Here is a 17,318-nt window from a genome sequence, read left to right as displayed (position 1 = left end):
GAGGAGCCACACTTTATTGGATGTCAGATGTGCATAGCCCAGGCTTACATTAGTAATGATGAGCAGCAGCTTCTGTGGGATGTTTTACTTCTTGAATTGCCGCAGGAATAACAGTCTCTACCAGGCCTTATTCCGAACAGTGGCTCCATCCTAATACAGCAAATCTGTGAGAACTCATAGGCCAAAGCAGAAGTGTGTTGGCGTTCACCATGATACTGTCTGAATGGGGCTGGCAGTAAAGAGGGAGGCAGGAAAAGGAGCCTCTAGGCTTCATATTATAGTTCACCCAGCATAGAGACTTCATGATGATCCTATCTGGCGCTTAGGAGCTTTAGGGATTCCCACAATCCTTCAAGTAACGAAACCTGTACGCACAGCACACATGAAGGAAATAAAAATACAGTATTCTTTATGTTTACATTGTGTGATGCATGCAAATGTAATTACCTTCATATGTTTTGGTTTGTGCAGTGAAGAGGTTCAGATGTTCACCACATTTATGTAAATTGCATTTGTTGTAGGTTTTTTTCTAGAAGGTTGTACTCCCAATTTCAAATTCACCATCCCTGCCATGTGCACTCCTGTTGCATCATGAAGTCCAGAAGGCTAAAGGCTTGCAGCAGTCAGGAGATCTCTTTTTGCCTATGATGATGTTCTTATTGTTGACCCCAAGAAAGGTGAAGGAAGAAGAGATTGGAACAGGAGCCTGAGGCTACATTTTGATGAATTCACAATCAGCCAGTGTCTGTGTGTGAGGACCAGCTCAGGTCCAGAAAGGGGGATTGTCAGGAACCAGCAGTGATTGTCAGTAGATGGTGTTAAAGATGGTAAGAGAGTGCAGAGTGGATGTCTTCTCTGAAATTCCACCATCATCTACTGTACAGTGTCTTAAGCACGTTAAGCTCCACCAGTGGATCAGCTCCCACTAGCATAGCAGCTCTTGGAAATATGCAACATGCAGACCGATTTTACAAACAATCTTGAGAAAATAAGTTTATTGTTAGTGGTAATCTAAGTATGTGAAAGCAATTCGGAGCAACAGCAACTTAACCATGCAGTGGTAGGCTACAGGAAAACAAAAATAAAGAGTGGATGTTGGAGCATATGGTGCAGAGGTCAACTACTTTTTACTAAGTCAACAGCTACAGACCTCTGAACTTTATATGGCCTTTAGATCAGCTCAGGAACTGTGAGAGAATGTCATGAAATTGGTTTCCATGGCTGAGCAGTTGCAGCCTGATGCTGTGCTGTAATAATCAGGATATTCTGTCTTAAAATCCAGTAAATGACTCTGGGTGTTTTCAGCTGGGAGAAAAATGGTATATGCCCAAGTGTGAAGTTCGGTGCAGATGGAATCATGGTGTGGGCCAGTTAGCCTCAGTAAAAGGAATTCTTCAAGATATATCAAACCAACCACTTTTACTGTTGCATTAAAAAGTGGTAGCTGCAATTCTTCCCTTCTATGTGGCGTCAAACCCACTTTAAGCGTATTAACGCTGCCTAAAGGGCCTGAAGTGAGAAAGTCATTGTCGTATTCCTGTTGTGTGTAATGTGACCAAAGCTAAGTGCATCTGCGATTTGAAAATGGATTAAATTGCAAAAGCAATTCATTAACCATCCCATTATGTTAATATAGTTAATAAAAATGTTTGGGCCTTGGAAGCATGGATGTTGTGTAAAACTTAAAATTATGACACACTATGGAAACTATGTTGTTTGCAGCTTTATGTCTGAATTTAGTCAGATGATAACAGCAGCAATGTGAAGTTGTATTTCACTTCCACTCCAACAACCTGTCCACGGACTGCCACTCTTGGTCCCTGAGCAAAGACCCTTAACCCCACACTGCTCCCCGGGCGCCAAACAATGGCAGCCCACTGCTCCTGAAAGGGATGGGTTAAGTGCAGAGAGTGAATTTTGTCGCCTCGATTTGTGACAATGTAATGACAATAAAGTTGATTTCTATTCTATTTGTATGATGTAAATGTTCCAGTATGGTAACCTGAAACAGTAGGCTATAAATTCAGGCCCCATTAACAAGGGGCTCCTAGAAAAATATTTGGTCATTTATGCTGTGCATTGTAACGGATCTGGTGTTATGGGAGAGCATGTAATCATTTTTTAAACCAGAAAACTTTTAAAGTGCTGGTTTCATGTTTTAGTGTTGCAAGCCCTGTCTTTAAAAGAAAGTAAATAAATAAAGGTGACTTTATGGCTCTATCCCCCATATGTGCACCTATGCCTGCATGTTTGTGCCTTTACCTTGCATGAGTTGTCTGCACGTGGTTTTATTTGATAAGGTGGCAAAATCACAGCACCGCCTAAGGGCCAAGAATATGCGTTTCAACATGTGTAGTGATGCTTTGTGCAATTGTGTGGTTGCATTTTTTTTGTAGCCTGTTTAGGAAAAGATACTGTGTTTGTCTTTGTGTTGACCAGGTCTAAATTTAGAAGGCTCCCTTTTATTTATATCCCAGTAATTTAAAAAAATTCCTTTTATACATCTTATTTCCGAAGAAGGCTTATTACAGGCGCACGTTATGGAAAAATGCAAATGCTTTACAGTCCCTTCAATATTAATAAAGGTCTGATTCTGATAGACTCTGCTCTAATTCCTTGGGATGGACAATCTGCGACTTCAGCAAAGTTGTTTATTTCTTTAATTACCCTCAAGAAATTAGCAGCAAATTGTTGTTGATACAAAAAAGATAAAAGCTGTGAACCATCTCTTTCCTTAACTGCACCACCTAATGAGGCAGTTTTCTTTAACAGCCATTTTCCCATTTCCATTTCCTTATTGAATCAACCAGAACACCAAATTACATGGGAGCAGTTCTCGCTGGTAGCTGATTCTCCACCTTAAAATATAATTATCATCTTTACTGTCATCTCTTCATCTTAGTTTCTGTGTGCGGATGTGTCTCTTTGTGTTTCTGTGAATGGTTTGCATGAATGATGTAAGGTGAAAGAGACGCTTTCCCCTTCGGCGACCAATGCTAAACCATCCCCTGCTGGAAAGGAAAACTCTACTGCAAAGGTGTGCTCACTTTTAAAAGTTCATCAGATTTTATTTCCATTATATTTCTATTACTTCTATTATAAGATGTTTTCTTTTTCTAGTAGATAGTTGTTTAAGTTTGTTTTGGTCCATAAACCTTGGATTTGCAATTGATTATAGGCTCCAGAGCTGATTCCGTCTGAGGAAGACCATCACCGTGTCAGGAAGATCTTCATGTTTGATGGCAATAATGTAACTGACCTCTGCCTTGCCTTGGCATGGTTAACGAGAATGTTTTTCGGCCACTGCCTTTACTCAGATGCATGCTCACCCAGAGTGAAGGAAATGTCGACTGTCTTTTACCTCTCAAACGTCTCCTCCATACCTTTACTCTGCCAAAGGCTACTAATTACTATAGATTCCTATACATATTTCTTGCCATTTATTGTCCACAAGATGAATCTATAATCTTTGCCAAGTTTAAAAAAACGCATTCACAATAAGCTTAGACACCTACTTAATATGCATGGATATCATGAGTTAAAATGTTTTAATATTCTCAGGGTGGCCTAATAACACACCATACACAGAAAGACTGTAATGATTAAGGATATGAACAGAATTATTGTAAAATATCTATTCATTGTAATTGCCACCCGGCTGGTTCATTTATAAAACTACAACAATGATTATATTGCTCTATATTAGGGATGCAAAATATAATATGCCCCCTATCGGTATCGGCCTGTATCGGCCTTAAAACTGAATATCGGACATCGGCAACCCCACAGATATTTAACCCGATATTTGATCAGCTTCTGAGTTTCTAAAGTCTAAAAAAAAATAAAAAATAAAAAATAAAATACTACTTCTTCTTCTTCCTCAAAAACTTATTTTTTACAGACTTAAAAACTTCTAAAGACGAGGGAAAAAATATTGATACATTAAAATATCACAATATTTTCATATGCTGATATATTGCCATTTAAAAACACCATATCAATCTCTTTTACTAATGAAATATTGCTATATGTCATCGTTATGCTACGAATTCCCACAAAAATTCACGAAATTTTGCCATATTTTTATATGTTGATATATTGACGCGGTATCAATCTATTTTACTAACAAAATCTCACAAGAATTTGCAGAATATCACGAGAGTTTGAAACAGAACGATGAAATTTCACGAGATTTTTAAAGTAAAATAGATCGATACCGTGTTTTTAAAAATCTATTTGATATCAGCATATGAAAATATATTTGAGTATATTATTTTTGAAAGTGTCAGAAATGGATAACAAAACTGATATTTTTAATGACTACTTATTTTTGTCCAGCTTTAACATCGGTATCGATATCGGTTATCGGCTACACGAGTTTTAAAATATCGGCATATCGGATATCGGCCAAAATCCCAATATCGTGCATCCCTACTCTATATATAAATATGTAGAATTATTGTCTGTTTAATTTAAAAGAACATTACCATGTGAAATTGGGGAAAGATCAAATATTGAACTGGGATTAGACCAACATTTTCTTGACTGACTGTTGCTTCTTTAGTGCCTGATAAGGGAAATTTAAACAAAGATTCTAGAAACTTCAGTTCAAAAGACATTAGAAAATTAAACCATCTTGATTTGTAATGTAATTAATGCCAATGTTGAATTTATAAAACCTTGATCATTAATAGCTTTCCAGATCCTGCACACTGATTCCCAACATAAATCATTTTTAGATCATTATTTGTTTTTTTGCTGCATCTATTTTGCCAGATGAATTTTAGTTCGCACTGCAGCGAGGTGACCACACTTTGCTGATTTAATAATGGATGTTATGGCAATGAGCCTTTTATGTTCATTTTTTCTTCTTGCTGCGATGTTCTGTTTTCTCAAAGTCACATCTTTCTTTTGCTTATTTTCTTTTGTGTGCCGCTGGATCCTGCATTGCTCCTGTTTTGTTTGCTGTCTGCATGGTTAGATGCCCAGAGGCTGCAGAGTTTCTCAGGTACATCATCTTTAACCTTGGGCTGAGTGCACTCCTCTGGGCATTGAGAGCTGGAGTTTAAACATGTTCTGCTCTGCTGACCCCTCTGTGGCCTATTTGCCTGCTGGTCTTTGACCTCTGTCTGTTTTCTGGAAATGCAGAAGCCTGAATTATAATGACACTTACACTGGAGGGAGGGTGGTGGTGGTTACTTAATTCATGAGTTCTTAACCAGGTTTAAGAAAGTGTCAATATGGTTAAACTCAACACTGTTACATTCCGCTCATTGTAATTTATGTCTGTGAATCTAGATATAGTTTTATTTCGACGTACAGGTGCTGGTCATAAAATTAGAATATCATGAAAAAGTAGATTGATTTCAGTAATTCCATTTAAAAAGTGAAACTTGTATATTATATTCATACATTACATACAAACTCATATATTTCAGATGTTTATTTTGTTTAATTTTGATGATTACAAATGACAACAAATGAAAAGCTCAAATTCACCATATCAGAAAATTTGAATATTGTGAAAAGGTTCAAAATTGATGGCCCCTGGTGCCACACTCTAATCAGCTAATTAACTCAAACCACCTGCAAAAGCCTTTAAATGGTCTTTCAGTCTAGTTCTATAGGCTACACAATCATGGGGAAGACTGCTGACTTGACAGTTGTCCAAAAGACGACCATCGACACCTTGCACATGGAGGGCAAGACACAAAAGGTCATCGCTAAAGAGGCTGGCTGTTCACAGAGCTCAGTGTCCAAGCACATTAATAGAGAGGCGAAGGGAAGGAAAAGATGTGGTCGAAAAAAGTGTACAAGCAAGAGAGATAACCGCACCCTGGAGAGGATTGTGAAACAAAACCCATTCAAAAATGTGGGGGAGATTCACAAAGAGTGGACTGCAGCTGGAGTGAGTGCTTCAAGAACCACCACACACAGACGTATGAAAGACGTGGGTTTCTGCTGTCGCATTCCTTGTGTCAAGCCACTCTTGAACCACAGACAGCGTCAGAAGCGTCTTGCCTGGGCTAAAGAGAAACAGGACTGGACTGCTGGTGAGTGGTCCAAAGTCATGTTCTCTGATGAAAGTAAATTTTGCATTTCCTTTGGAAATCAAGGTCCCAGAGTCTGGAGGAAAAGAAGAGAGGCACTTCATCCACGTTGCTTGAAGTCCAGTGTAAAGTTTCCACAGTCAGTGATGGTTTGGGGTGCCATGTCATCTGCTGGTGTTGGTCCATTGTGTTTTCTGAGGTCCAGGGTCAACGCAGCCACATACCAGGAAGTTTTAGAGCACTTCATGCTTCCTGCAGCTGACCAACTTTTTGGAGATGCAGATTTCATTTTCCAACAGGACTTGGCACCTGCACACAGTGCCAAAGCTACCAGTACCTGGTTGAAGGACCATGGTATCCCTGTTCTTAATTGGCCAGCAAACTCTCCTGACCTTAACCCCATAGAAAATCTATGGGGTATTGTGAAGAAGAAGATGCAATACACCAGACCCAACAATTCAGAAGAGCTAAAAGCCACTATTAGAGCAACCTGGGCTATCATAACACCTGAGCAGTGCCACAGACTGATCGACTCCATGCCACGCCGCATTGCTGCAGTAATACAGGCCAAAGGAGGCCCAACTAAATACTGAGTGCTGTACATGCTCATACTTTTCATGTTCATACTTTTCAGTTGGCCAACATTTCTATAAATCCTTTGTTTTTATTGGTCTTCAGTAATATTCTAATTTTCTGATATGATGAATTTGAGATTTTCATTTGTTGTCATTTGTAATCATCAAAATTAAACAAAATAAACATCTGAAATATATGAGTTTGTATGTAATGTATGAATATAATATACAAGTTTCACTTTTTAAATGGAATTACTGAAATCAATCTACTTTTTCATGATATTCTAATTTTATGACCAGCACCTGTATATATCATAGTAATATCCCACTGGAAGAAGTAAAATTCAGTTTAATCATAGGTGTCTGAGCTATATTTAAGATTTATTAATCTTAAATTCTTAGGTCGTTTGTTTTTTTTATGTAAAAACAAAAGAAATAATGGATCTCAAATGAAACATTTTTAGTTTAAAGTTATTTTTTAATATCAAATCACACACAATGTTTTAAGTTATTTAAATTACCAGATTTATGTTTTAGAATTATGAGGATAGATTATTGATTCCCTTTCTAATTTGCATTGTTTTAAACAAATACTTGCAGAAGAGTTATGTAAGTATGTAGATAAGAGAGTGCTTTCAGGCCTTAATGAGCAGCTGCACCTGGCTGATTCATAGAAAGGATGCCTTTGACGTTAGCCTGACGTAGTCCGACTCAATTCTAGTCAGAATATGAGTCTGATACTGCTCCATAGAGCTGTGATTATGGGGCGTGTTTTGAACGAACCAGGAAAAAAAATGCCTCTGCACTCAATTGGATAGACCTACAACCAATAAGAGCAACGGAGTGCGTGACGTATCTTAAGCGAGGCATAGTTGTTGTCCACAAAAAATCAAAGCGTGCAGTTTCACGCCTAGAATAAGAAGATGAGCCTTGATCGCATTTCTCTGTTCCTCTTTTAAAATTAATTTGCTGTCGATATTTTCTAGAACAGACCTAATAGCAGAATCTACTCACCCAAACTCTCCAGCGGCAGCCATTATTGTTGTCACCCAAGCGCGCTTTGGTCACGTGGTTGATAACGTTACTCTTGATCATCTGTCCATCATCGTATAAAGCCCGCCCTGACAATTTGATTGGATCGCCTGACAGTGGGCTTTAATACTCGCGCTACTATGGAGCAGAGCCAGACCGAACTTCCCCGACCTCAAACCTTGTGGGCGGGACTAAGTTCGGACTGGCACCCAGGCTACTTTGACGTGAGAGCTGTCACTTAAAACAATAGACGAGCTGACGGCACTCCTGCAAAACATGAATAATACATGAGGAGGAAAAAGATATTTTCTCTTACAAACTCTGGTCTCTAATTGGACGCAAACAAAGAATAAATCTTTCAAATGGAAATCACACAAGTGCATGTAACATTTTTCAGCTAACTAAACTAAAAGTTCCTGGAATATAAAGATCTTGAAATTGGTAGAAAAAGCAGGAGCCGACGTTTGCAGGAGAAGGAACTGCAGCAAATAGGCTGAAACTTTCAGGGATGAGTTTACAAATTTATATTTAAAAATTGAACATGTAGTAATAGATATTCAAGAAGTCTACTTTTAAATTAAATACTCAGTAAATAGTGTGGTTGTTGATACGCAAGAACATTTCTGTCAGAACCAATATTTATGACAAAATAAATTTTTTCTGCATGGCTAAACAAGCAATCCTGATGATAAAGTTTTTTGGTCTGTAATGAAGCTTATTACTTTCATTTTACTATTTACTATTTCCGTTTACTATTTTCTTTTATATATTGGTTAAAAAGGAAAAACAGCCAAAAAGTAGTCAAACTTATAGATGATATTATTATTTATTTAATAACCCAGTTTGTTTTGCCTGGGGGATATGCATCTATTTGTTTTCTCTTAGGACATTACCCTGCTTGTGCTGAAAACACAGTGAATAATCTGGTTCACTTGGAAAGATGCTGGAAGTGATGAATGTTTTTACCTTCCGTTTTTGTAGATTTCTCTTATTGTATATTTAAAATATTTTCTCATATTTATTTTTTTTACAGTGTCCTGTCTGGCAATGTGGCAATAAGAATAATTGTCTTGATGTCAAAAAGAGCCCAACAGATTTTACTTTCACAAGTAGAGCAGTATGGCTATCGCCATAGTGTTCCGCTTGTTTCACGCATATAAATAGCTTTATTATAATCATGTAGGGAATTTTAGATTATATGGACACTGCAATGTAAGTAGAATAGAAGAGGAAAAACAGGAAAAAAAAAGGAGAAAACATTTTCAGTCTGCTTCAGCACCTGCAAAGAGATGTAAAAAGAACAGCACAACCAACAGACATGGTACGAGATATATAATAAAGTAACACCTAGATGCTATCGCTGAAGTAGTATTATTTAATCTGACATGTACTCTGTGTTACCTGAAGACAAGAATATGGGCTTTCTGTATGGAAGTGAATCTCTAAGTACCTAGAACCAAGCACCTGTAGTTGTTTGTGAGAGTGCAATATATAATATTTCTCATTTTAACTTTATTCATATTTCTCTTAATAACTTAAACTACTGGCATCCTAAATATTTCTTTCTACCCCTGTAGTGGTGAGCCAGTCTCTTTAAGAGCAGGGTTTTACTTATTTAAAACAAAATAATCAGGGTCCTTAGCTCTAGGTGCACCGGCAGACCAGTCGATACATCTCAGATGAACCTGAAAAATCAGCCAGTATTAACATTAAGAGATCTGTTTCGCACTCAATGGTTTAAAACTCATGCCTCTGTTACAGATACTTTTGCTTGAGAGAATAAAACATGACTTTGTACTTAAACGCCACCCTGGAAAATTGCATGATTTAGTCACTAATTCGGTATAGTTGTTTTGCCTTCCTACTGCATTTCTATTTTATTTTTTTTGTCTTGCTGAAGTGTTTTTTTTTATTGTTTACAATACTCCAGTTTTTAGTCTTTACTGTTGTGAATTTTGCTTTGCCAATTATTGAAAGATTTAAATTGAAGCTGACATTTAACTGTCCGATATGATCCCTTCCTTCTCCAGTCCAACCTTGTTGAGGACCCTGTGGCCATCCTTCAGGCTTCACACTCAGCTGCAACCAAGGTCTGACCATACAGCGGGTTGTGGTGCTGATTGCAAACCCTGTTCAGATTGATTTCTCATATAGATTTAGTTCTTGAGAAGCTGTTAGAGTAGTTTGTAAAGCAGTCTGACCACCTAGACACCCAGGACTTCCCTAAAGCCCTCCTTGTACAAGCTTCTTCTCTCAAAGTTAGAACTCATTAGTTGATATCCCCATGAAATGTCTGCCTGGATGCTTTTGGATCTATATTTAGACATTCTTTCTGCAAAAAAACAGAAAAAGAAGTTGGACAATGTTCAACATCCTGAATAGTATAAACAAATCTGACTGGGCAGCTCTACTGTCCTAAATTGGCTTTCTGCACCTCACAGCATGAATGTTATTCACATAAAACAGTATATCATTGAATGCAAAATGAGTAATGAAAAGATGAGACAATGCTGCCTTTTATAAAAAAAGCCCCAAATCATTTCCAAAAACATGTGTTTGTGTCCTGATGGGACTGGAATCTGGCAAAAATAGGAGATTTTAAAGATAAAAATACATTTTACTTCATGTGTATATTAACTATGTCCTATTCTAACCCCCAAACCAGTTGGTCTTTAATTTCAGGCATCAACATCTGATGTTCTGGAACTTTTAGACGTGTCACTGGTCCAAAACACCTGAATAAAATTACTAAAATGCCTCTTCAGTAAGCAGTCAGATGAACTGATTTTTATTTTTTTGTGACTAAATCTAAAAAGTGTGGGATACCGGACCTCTAGGACTGGAGTTAAAGACCCCTGAGGGATGAAAGACAAAATATTTTCCTTTTTTGTTAACTAAATTCCCCTCTAGTGTTTCAGCTTTCTGTGCACTTTTCTCCCAACAATTGAGCTTCTTGAAGTTCAAATGTGTTTTGGTTTCTGCTTCAAAGTCTGGGTGTGATTTTTGGGTTTTGTTGAGTAAACTATTTTCTATCCCGTTGTCTAAGATCCCTCATAAGTGATGATGTGACATTTATCCTAACTGAGTTGTAAAAATATAATATTGGAGTGCTTTAAAATTCTAAAGCTAATCATCAAAACGTCATGTTTGGAATAATGAATAACAGATCATTGGTCCCTAAATCTTCAAATCCTGCTGGAAGAAACTGCCTATGCTCTGAATTCTGCTATAGAAGGGTATTTATGTTTATAGATGCACCAAAGATGAATTTATGGTCTATTTTTGTTTGAGACTTAGATTAAAATAATATATATAAACAAGTTAGAATTTATTTACCATACATTTGGCATTTCTATTTGAAAAATGAGTGATGCCACACTGTATGTGAGAGCAACAACCTAAAGCTGTGTTTGAACATTTTAAAATAAAAAAACAATTATCACGTGGCTTAAACATCATCTTATTACCATTGGCAAAGATCAGATAGCTGCTTTAAAACGAGAACGTCAACCTGGACCTTAATTGAGATTTCAAAAGCCTGCAGAAGCTTGTTAATCCAGCATGTTCTGTAACAGATGAAGACCTAAAGCTAACTGGGGGAAAAACAGAGCAACATTAGGGTTTCAACTACTGGATTCCTTCCAACAACCAGAGTTTCTTTCTGGAGGTGTTATCAAGCCACTCTATTTACAATGGTAAAAAAATAAATAAAAATACCAATGCAATTTTATTCCAGGGGGAAAAAAGGGGTATGGATGGAGCATTTTCTAGCATTTTTACTAAGGACCTGGGTGCTGCTACTGCATGATGTAAGAAAGCAGAGTCTCAATGGAGTGGAAATGATCATAGTGATGTGACAGCTGAATTAATATCTGTATTATTATCAAGATACTCCCAATAGTCTACTTCAATGAGTTATTAATTTTATTTAGATGGTTCTAAAACATGCAGGACACTGGTTCCTAAGGGACTGGAGGTGGCCAGCCCAGGTTGTACATGCCTGGCAGGGATACTAACTAATGGTCCAACCTGTGTGTTTTCCATTCAGGCACACTTCTTGCTGTAATATGTTCTGCCTTTCTGTTAATGCTGTAAGTGGTGTTTCCTCCAGGAGCTTGAATCAACAACAGACTCATTAAAATTGCTTACGGTTCGACAAGCTTCTTAACATCTCTGTCTTTATTCTGAATAAATCTGAAAACATTCAGCTAAAGATGAAAACAGATGATGACAATTTCCATACCAAAGTGTTACTTTAATTGTGACCTTGTTGCTCTAGGCCTCCTTTGGCCCCTAAGTGATTGGATAAAATGAAGTTTTACTTTTTTTTATAGCTTTCTGCCAATGTTGGTTGAATTGAAAATGTCCAGATTCTAGCCACCTACCAAGCTCTTGGTGCGTCTCTGTTTCTAGTCTGTACTTGTGCAATCTTACTGATTTGGATCCTCTTGGTATTAAATAACTGGCTTTTTGACTAGAACCGGCTAATGTCAATGAACTCTGACACCATATAGTCTTGTTGTAACCTGCAAAACCTAAAGAAACTGTATTTGGTGCATTTTTATGTTTTGATGTTTCAAACGTTTCAGCTTGGCTTTCAGAAACATGTCTCCCTCTGATTGTTGTTCTGCTTTAACAGGTGAAGACAGAGGAGCAGTTAAAAGCAGAGAAGGCCTGGTATGAAACAGAAAAAGTATGGCTTGTCCACAAAGATGGATTTTCCTTGGGTTTGTATGATTTATTTACTCTTAAACAATCTGCATCGTTATGATGCATGGACATGTTAAACTCCCACCCTGCCAGGGCAGCGTTTGGCGACATCTGATTGCGAAAAGTACAGATGTGGGTGTTTGAAGCACATAAAATGCTTTTAGAAATGTTGCTGTTAATCAGAATGCTCTTGATTACATCAGACCAAATGGATTTCAGTGTAGTTTTTAAAATGAATTGCATTTTATGCTTTATTGGATCTCATGCATTAAGCTGTGTATAACGGCATTAAGTGATCATGCATGTAAATGAAGATCCAGATCATGTGTCACAATAAATTAATTTCGGTCTTTGCGGTGATGTAGCCACTCTCCTGAAAACGGAGGAAGGCAGCCTGCCAGAGGGGAAGGTAAAAATCTGCCTGGATAGTGATGGATCGTTATTGGACGTGGATGAAGATGATGTAGAGAAGGTACTTCATTACATGAGCTCTGAACCTCATCCATAAGCAAACGCTCTTGAGTATGATCGCCTCTGTGTTTGAACTCTAGGCAAATCCACCTCTGTTTGACCGAGTGGAGGACTTGGCCTCTCTGCAGTATTTGAACGAGTCAAGCGTGATGCATTCACTGAGGCAGCGGTACGGCAGCAACCTCATGCACACCCACGCCGGACCCAGCATGGTGGTCATTAACCCAATTAGCGCCCCTTCTATGTATTCTGAGAAGGTAGGCAGCGTAGTTTATACATGGATGCATCATGATTCATCATCTGAATCTGTTTCAATTGAGAGTAAAATAGTATGTTTGCTAATGTGACTAGAACTCCTAACCCATTTCTGTCCTCATCTTCTTTTCTGTTTAGGTCATGCAGATGTTTAAGGGCTGCAGAAAAGAGGACACTGCTCCTCATATTTACAGCATGGCGCAGGCTGCGTATAGGAGCCTCCTTACTACTCGCCAGGACCAGTCCATTGTCCTGCTTGGCAAGAGTGGAAGTGGCAAGACCACCAACTGCCAGCATATCCTCCAGTATCTTGTCACTATTGCTGGAAGCACTAACAAAACATTCTCCAGTAAGTCTGAAAGGATGAACGCCGAATTTGAAACATTCAAATTATGCTTCATGTCAAAGAGCTCTTCCAGTTACCAACCCTTCACTCTGGTTGATTACAGCAGAGAAATGGCAGGCAGTATATACAGTGTTGGAGGCTTTTGGGAATGCTTCCACATCCCTTAATGGGAATGCAAGTCGCTTCTCCCACATCGTTTCCCTGGATTTTGACCAGGCAGGCCTGGTGACCTCAGCCTCTATCCAGGTACACTGAACACCTCTGCAGCCTCCACAGGCTTGTTTATCTTTTTTCTTTATTTTTTTTCTTACCAGCTCCTTTTTTTTTTTTTTTTTTTTTTTTTTGCATAGCTGCAGAACCAAAAATTACTGAAAAATTATCCAGATATTTTACTGTCAAAACATATTTTTAAAGGTATAATGGAGGATTTCGGGAAATTCTTACACTTAAAAAAAAAATTACATGCAGAGCCCTGTAGCCTCTCCCGAGAGGGAACACCTATTAAACGCGTGCAAGAGCATGCAGGAGGCCATTTCTCTTTGTGCACGCTCTGTTTAAAAGTTGCCGTTGGCATCGCTTATTTAAGCTTACTTTCCAAAAAAACATTTTCGATTTTTCCACTATGTCAGACTCACCACTGGTAAGTGAAAATGGGGACAAGCACGTAGGACAGCCTTATATAAACATATCACCAGAATGATTGACAATTAGGAGGACCACTTATTTTAATGATCCACCCAGAAAAAGAACATCCTCCACTATACCTTTAATGAAACCTCAATCCCATTTCCTTTGCTAAATTGTTATACATTTTTAAAATACTTTTTAAATATTATTTGTGTTTTTATTGTGACTTCACAGACGATGCTTTTAGAGAAAATGAGGTTGACAAGGAGACCAGAGGGAGAGTCCACTTTTAATGTGTTTTACTACCTGATGGCTGGAGTGGATGGTGCTCTAAGGTCAGTTTCATTACCCTTTAGTCAATTAAAATACTGTCCTGTATTTATGTTTATTGTATGTAATGTTTATTGTGACAGACCTTATCAAAGCTGTACATAATTGTGAAAAGTAAATTTATTTTAAAAACGATAAAAAGGATAACCAAAGGGTAAATCTCAGTAAACACAGTCAGGGTTAAAGCTGTGAGCTTTAATGCAGGAAAAGTTTGAAACACAACTTCAACAAGTTTAAAATGGCTTACAGAGCTGTGTTTCTTAATCTTGCAAAAATGGAAAAAGTACAACTTATTACTGGGATAAGGTGTTAGAGATGTACCCCCAAAGACCTCAGAAACAAACTGGTCTATAAAGTGTTGACTTGAAGAGGTTCAATATATCACTTAAAAAAGACGCGGTACTTTGTCTGTCGCATACAATCTACCAAACGTATATGGAAGGTTCTGTGTGGCATGGGACAAAGAGTGTAAATGTCCAAAGCATATAAATATATTTTGCTATGCTTAGTATGGTTCATATCAATGGTATTGTGTCAGCTGTCATTCCTTTATCTGTTTTCTTCCCCATCAGAACTGAGCTGCACCTCAACCACTTTGCTGACAACAATGCATTTGGAATCCTGCCACAGACCAAGGTAAATGCTACTCCTTAAGCAGAGATTGGCCTTTAAAGGTATTACTTTGACCTCTTACAGAGCTGAAGTAATCTTTGTAAAAATCTGTTAGGCAGAGGATAAGCAGCGGGCCTCTCAGCAGTTTTCCAAACTGCAAGTAGCCCTGAAGGTCCTTGGGATCAGCACGGATGAGCAGAGGGCCCTCTGGCTGGTTCTTGGGGCCATCTACCATCTGGGAGCCGCTGGAGCTACAAAGAGTAAGGCCTTCATAGGGGAATCACTTATAAGTAGTGATATTAATCATTGCAAAAACAACTATTTGTAAAACATAGAAAAACAATCTTTTCACCTTTTTCTCAGCAGCTTCTTAAGTGACGTGTCAATGTTCAGGCTGCCTTTTTTTAAAACCATCACTTGTGTGATGCAAGAAATGTGTAACAGAGTTCCATGAATTATGTATTTGCACTTAGAAAGAGATGTTGCACTGTGCACAGATCATTACACTAAGCTGCACAAATCTGCACCTCTAAATAAAAAATCAAATTGTAGAGAGAAATTTATGCATTAGGCTAATACTACTGATGCATGGAAATAACCAAAGATGCATATCTGTTACTTAGCACATTTCACTTTGACTGCTGAGCACATGTCTTCTTTGTTTGACTATATATCAGGTTTTTTTCACTCTGTGTGCAAGATGATTACACGAATTGCATTGGGATTAATTTTAACATCAGCCTAATTTTGATATGATTTTTTTCAGTGCAGATCTACATTAAAGTCCATGATGACAGAATTTGTCGCTGAATGCTGCTCGTTTAGTTGTGCATAGTTATGAAGAGAAAGAAAAATTATACACGGTTTATAAAAGTCATTCAATTCCCACAGCATGATGCTGCCACCATAATGTTTCACCATAGGGATCTATGTTCAGAGTCTCATTTTGGCAGAATTTTTCTGGAGTAGTTTAGCAGAAAAATAGCATCTTGTTCCTGATCTAATCTTCTACATGTTTCCTGTATTCCTTACACTGCCTGGGCTAAATGTTAAATTGGACTTATTCTTTCATTTCAATAATGGCTTTCTTTTTGCCCTTGCTCTATAACTGATAAAAAGTGCACGGCCCACTTTTCAGGTTTTCTAATTGTTGGAAAAAAAAAGAAAGTATGAACCATTCTCCTTCTTATTTTGGTCTGTCAAAGAAAATCCTAGTAAAATAAAAGACGACAAAAACTGGTTAATGGAATGAAGTTATTTTTACTGCGAAAAGTTGAATGTTAAGAATTTGCAAAACATGCTTTCAGTAGGATTTTCATCAAAATGCAAAGCTTTTAACCCAAACCATGACAGACATCTAAGACAAGGAATTTACTCCAGATTGTGTTTTTTTTTTTTTTTACACATTTGTTCACCCTTCATTAGGTCTGCGCTGTCGCTTATGCAGACTAGTTTGCCCAATTACTGTCAGTGATCCCCTCCAGCTGGCTACCAATCTCTCTGATGGCACTACAGCATCATTAGGAGCTAATTTCAAAACATTCCAAGTAACAGATATTGTCTGTGGATGCAGAAATTAACTGATATCCTCATGATTGGCATGACATTTAAGTATGGGAAAGTTCTGCTTTTGTTAAAGCCATTTTCTTTTTAATAACCTGTACATTTTGGTGATGTGTTATACAATCATGCAATTTAGTGACAATTAGTGGATCATATTTAACATTACAAAGCTGTTATTTTGAATCATGAGAAAAAATGTGCACTTTCTAAAAAAAAAAAGTTTTTTTTCTTTGCTGACTTTTTCTATTAGCTGCCAGCTACAAAGCATTGCCTTTTACAGCAGTGCATTCTCTCTAAGTAACACTAGAGGGCAGCAGTGCTCTCTGTCCCCTCATATGGCTGTCAAGGAGCCATATGAGAGAACTTGGCTTTACTGTGTTTACTGTACCGTCAATCCATAAATTTGACAAGTGTTAATTGAGAAAGGTTTACCCAATAATCTCCATTGTTGTAGAACATGTGCACACACGGATAAATGTGATCGGTTGGAACTCTTCACTCTTTACCCGTTTGACCTTGTAAAAAAGCGTTATGATGACAAACCTTTTTTCTTTTTGATGGTTTAAGTAATTCCTGATGGAGCTGCATGTCATTCAAAGCAGATATTTAAACGTCTTTACTTGACTCTACAAACGTTCGGCTTCCTATTACCAGACACGCAAGTGTTCTGTGGGAGTGATGAAACAGATAGTGCGCACTGTTTTCTCTCTGTAATCCCCAAAGTTTTTCTCTCTCCAAGTCTTAGAA

At 37.8% G+C, this 17,318-nt stretch overlaps 1 protein-coding gene across 5 annotated transcripts in view; it reads left to right on the top strand.

Moving 5' to 3' along the window:
- LOC119786232 (unconventional myosin-XVIIIa-like) overlaps positions 1 to 17,318 on the top strand; it is a 52,735-nt gene that overhangs the window by 15,813 nt on the left and 19,604 nt on the right. For 2 of the 5 annotated variants that reach the window (XM_038289441.1, XM_038289443.1), the window contains exons 3-12: positions 4,982 to 5,008; positions 9,688 to 9,747; positions 12,297 to 12,384; positions 12,733 to 12,839; positions 12,919 to 13,095; positions 13,232 to 13,442; positions 13,543 to 13,685; positions 14,301 to 14,401; positions 14,969 to 15,032; positions 15,124 to 15,268. In XM_038289441.1, coding sequence (XP_038145369.1) covers positions 4,982 to 5,008; positions 9,688 to 9,747; positions 12,297 to 12,384; positions 12,733 to 12,839; positions 12,919 to 13,095; positions 13,232 to 13,442; positions 13,543 to 13,685; positions 14,301 to 14,401; positions 14,969 to 15,032; positions 15,124 to 15,268 — 1,123 coding nt within the window. Of the gene's footprint in view, positions 1 to 2,962; positions 3,038 to 3,178; positions 3,251 to 4,981; positions 5,009 to 9,687; positions 9,748 to 12,296; positions 12,385 to 12,732; positions 12,840 to 12,918; positions 13,096 to 13,231; positions 13,443 to 13,542; positions 13,686 to 14,300; positions 14,402 to 14,968; positions 15,033 to 15,123; positions 15,269 to 17,318 lie in introns of all 5 variants that reach the window. The other 3 variants (XM_038289444.1, XM_038289445.1, XM_038289446.1) reach the window with 3 other exon arrangements.

This window comes from Cyprinodon tularosa, unplaced genomic scaffold (genome assembly GCF_016077235.1).
Source record: "Cyprinodon tularosa strain WSP-4 unplaced genomic scaffold, ASM1607723v1 ctg269, whole genome shotgun sequence".
Classification (NCBI taxonomy): Eukaryota; Metazoa; Chordata; class Actinopteri; order Cyprinodontiformes; family Cyprinodontidae; genus Cyprinodon; species Cyprinodon tularosa.
This window is presented reverse-complemented; position numbering and strand designations above follow the sequence as displayed.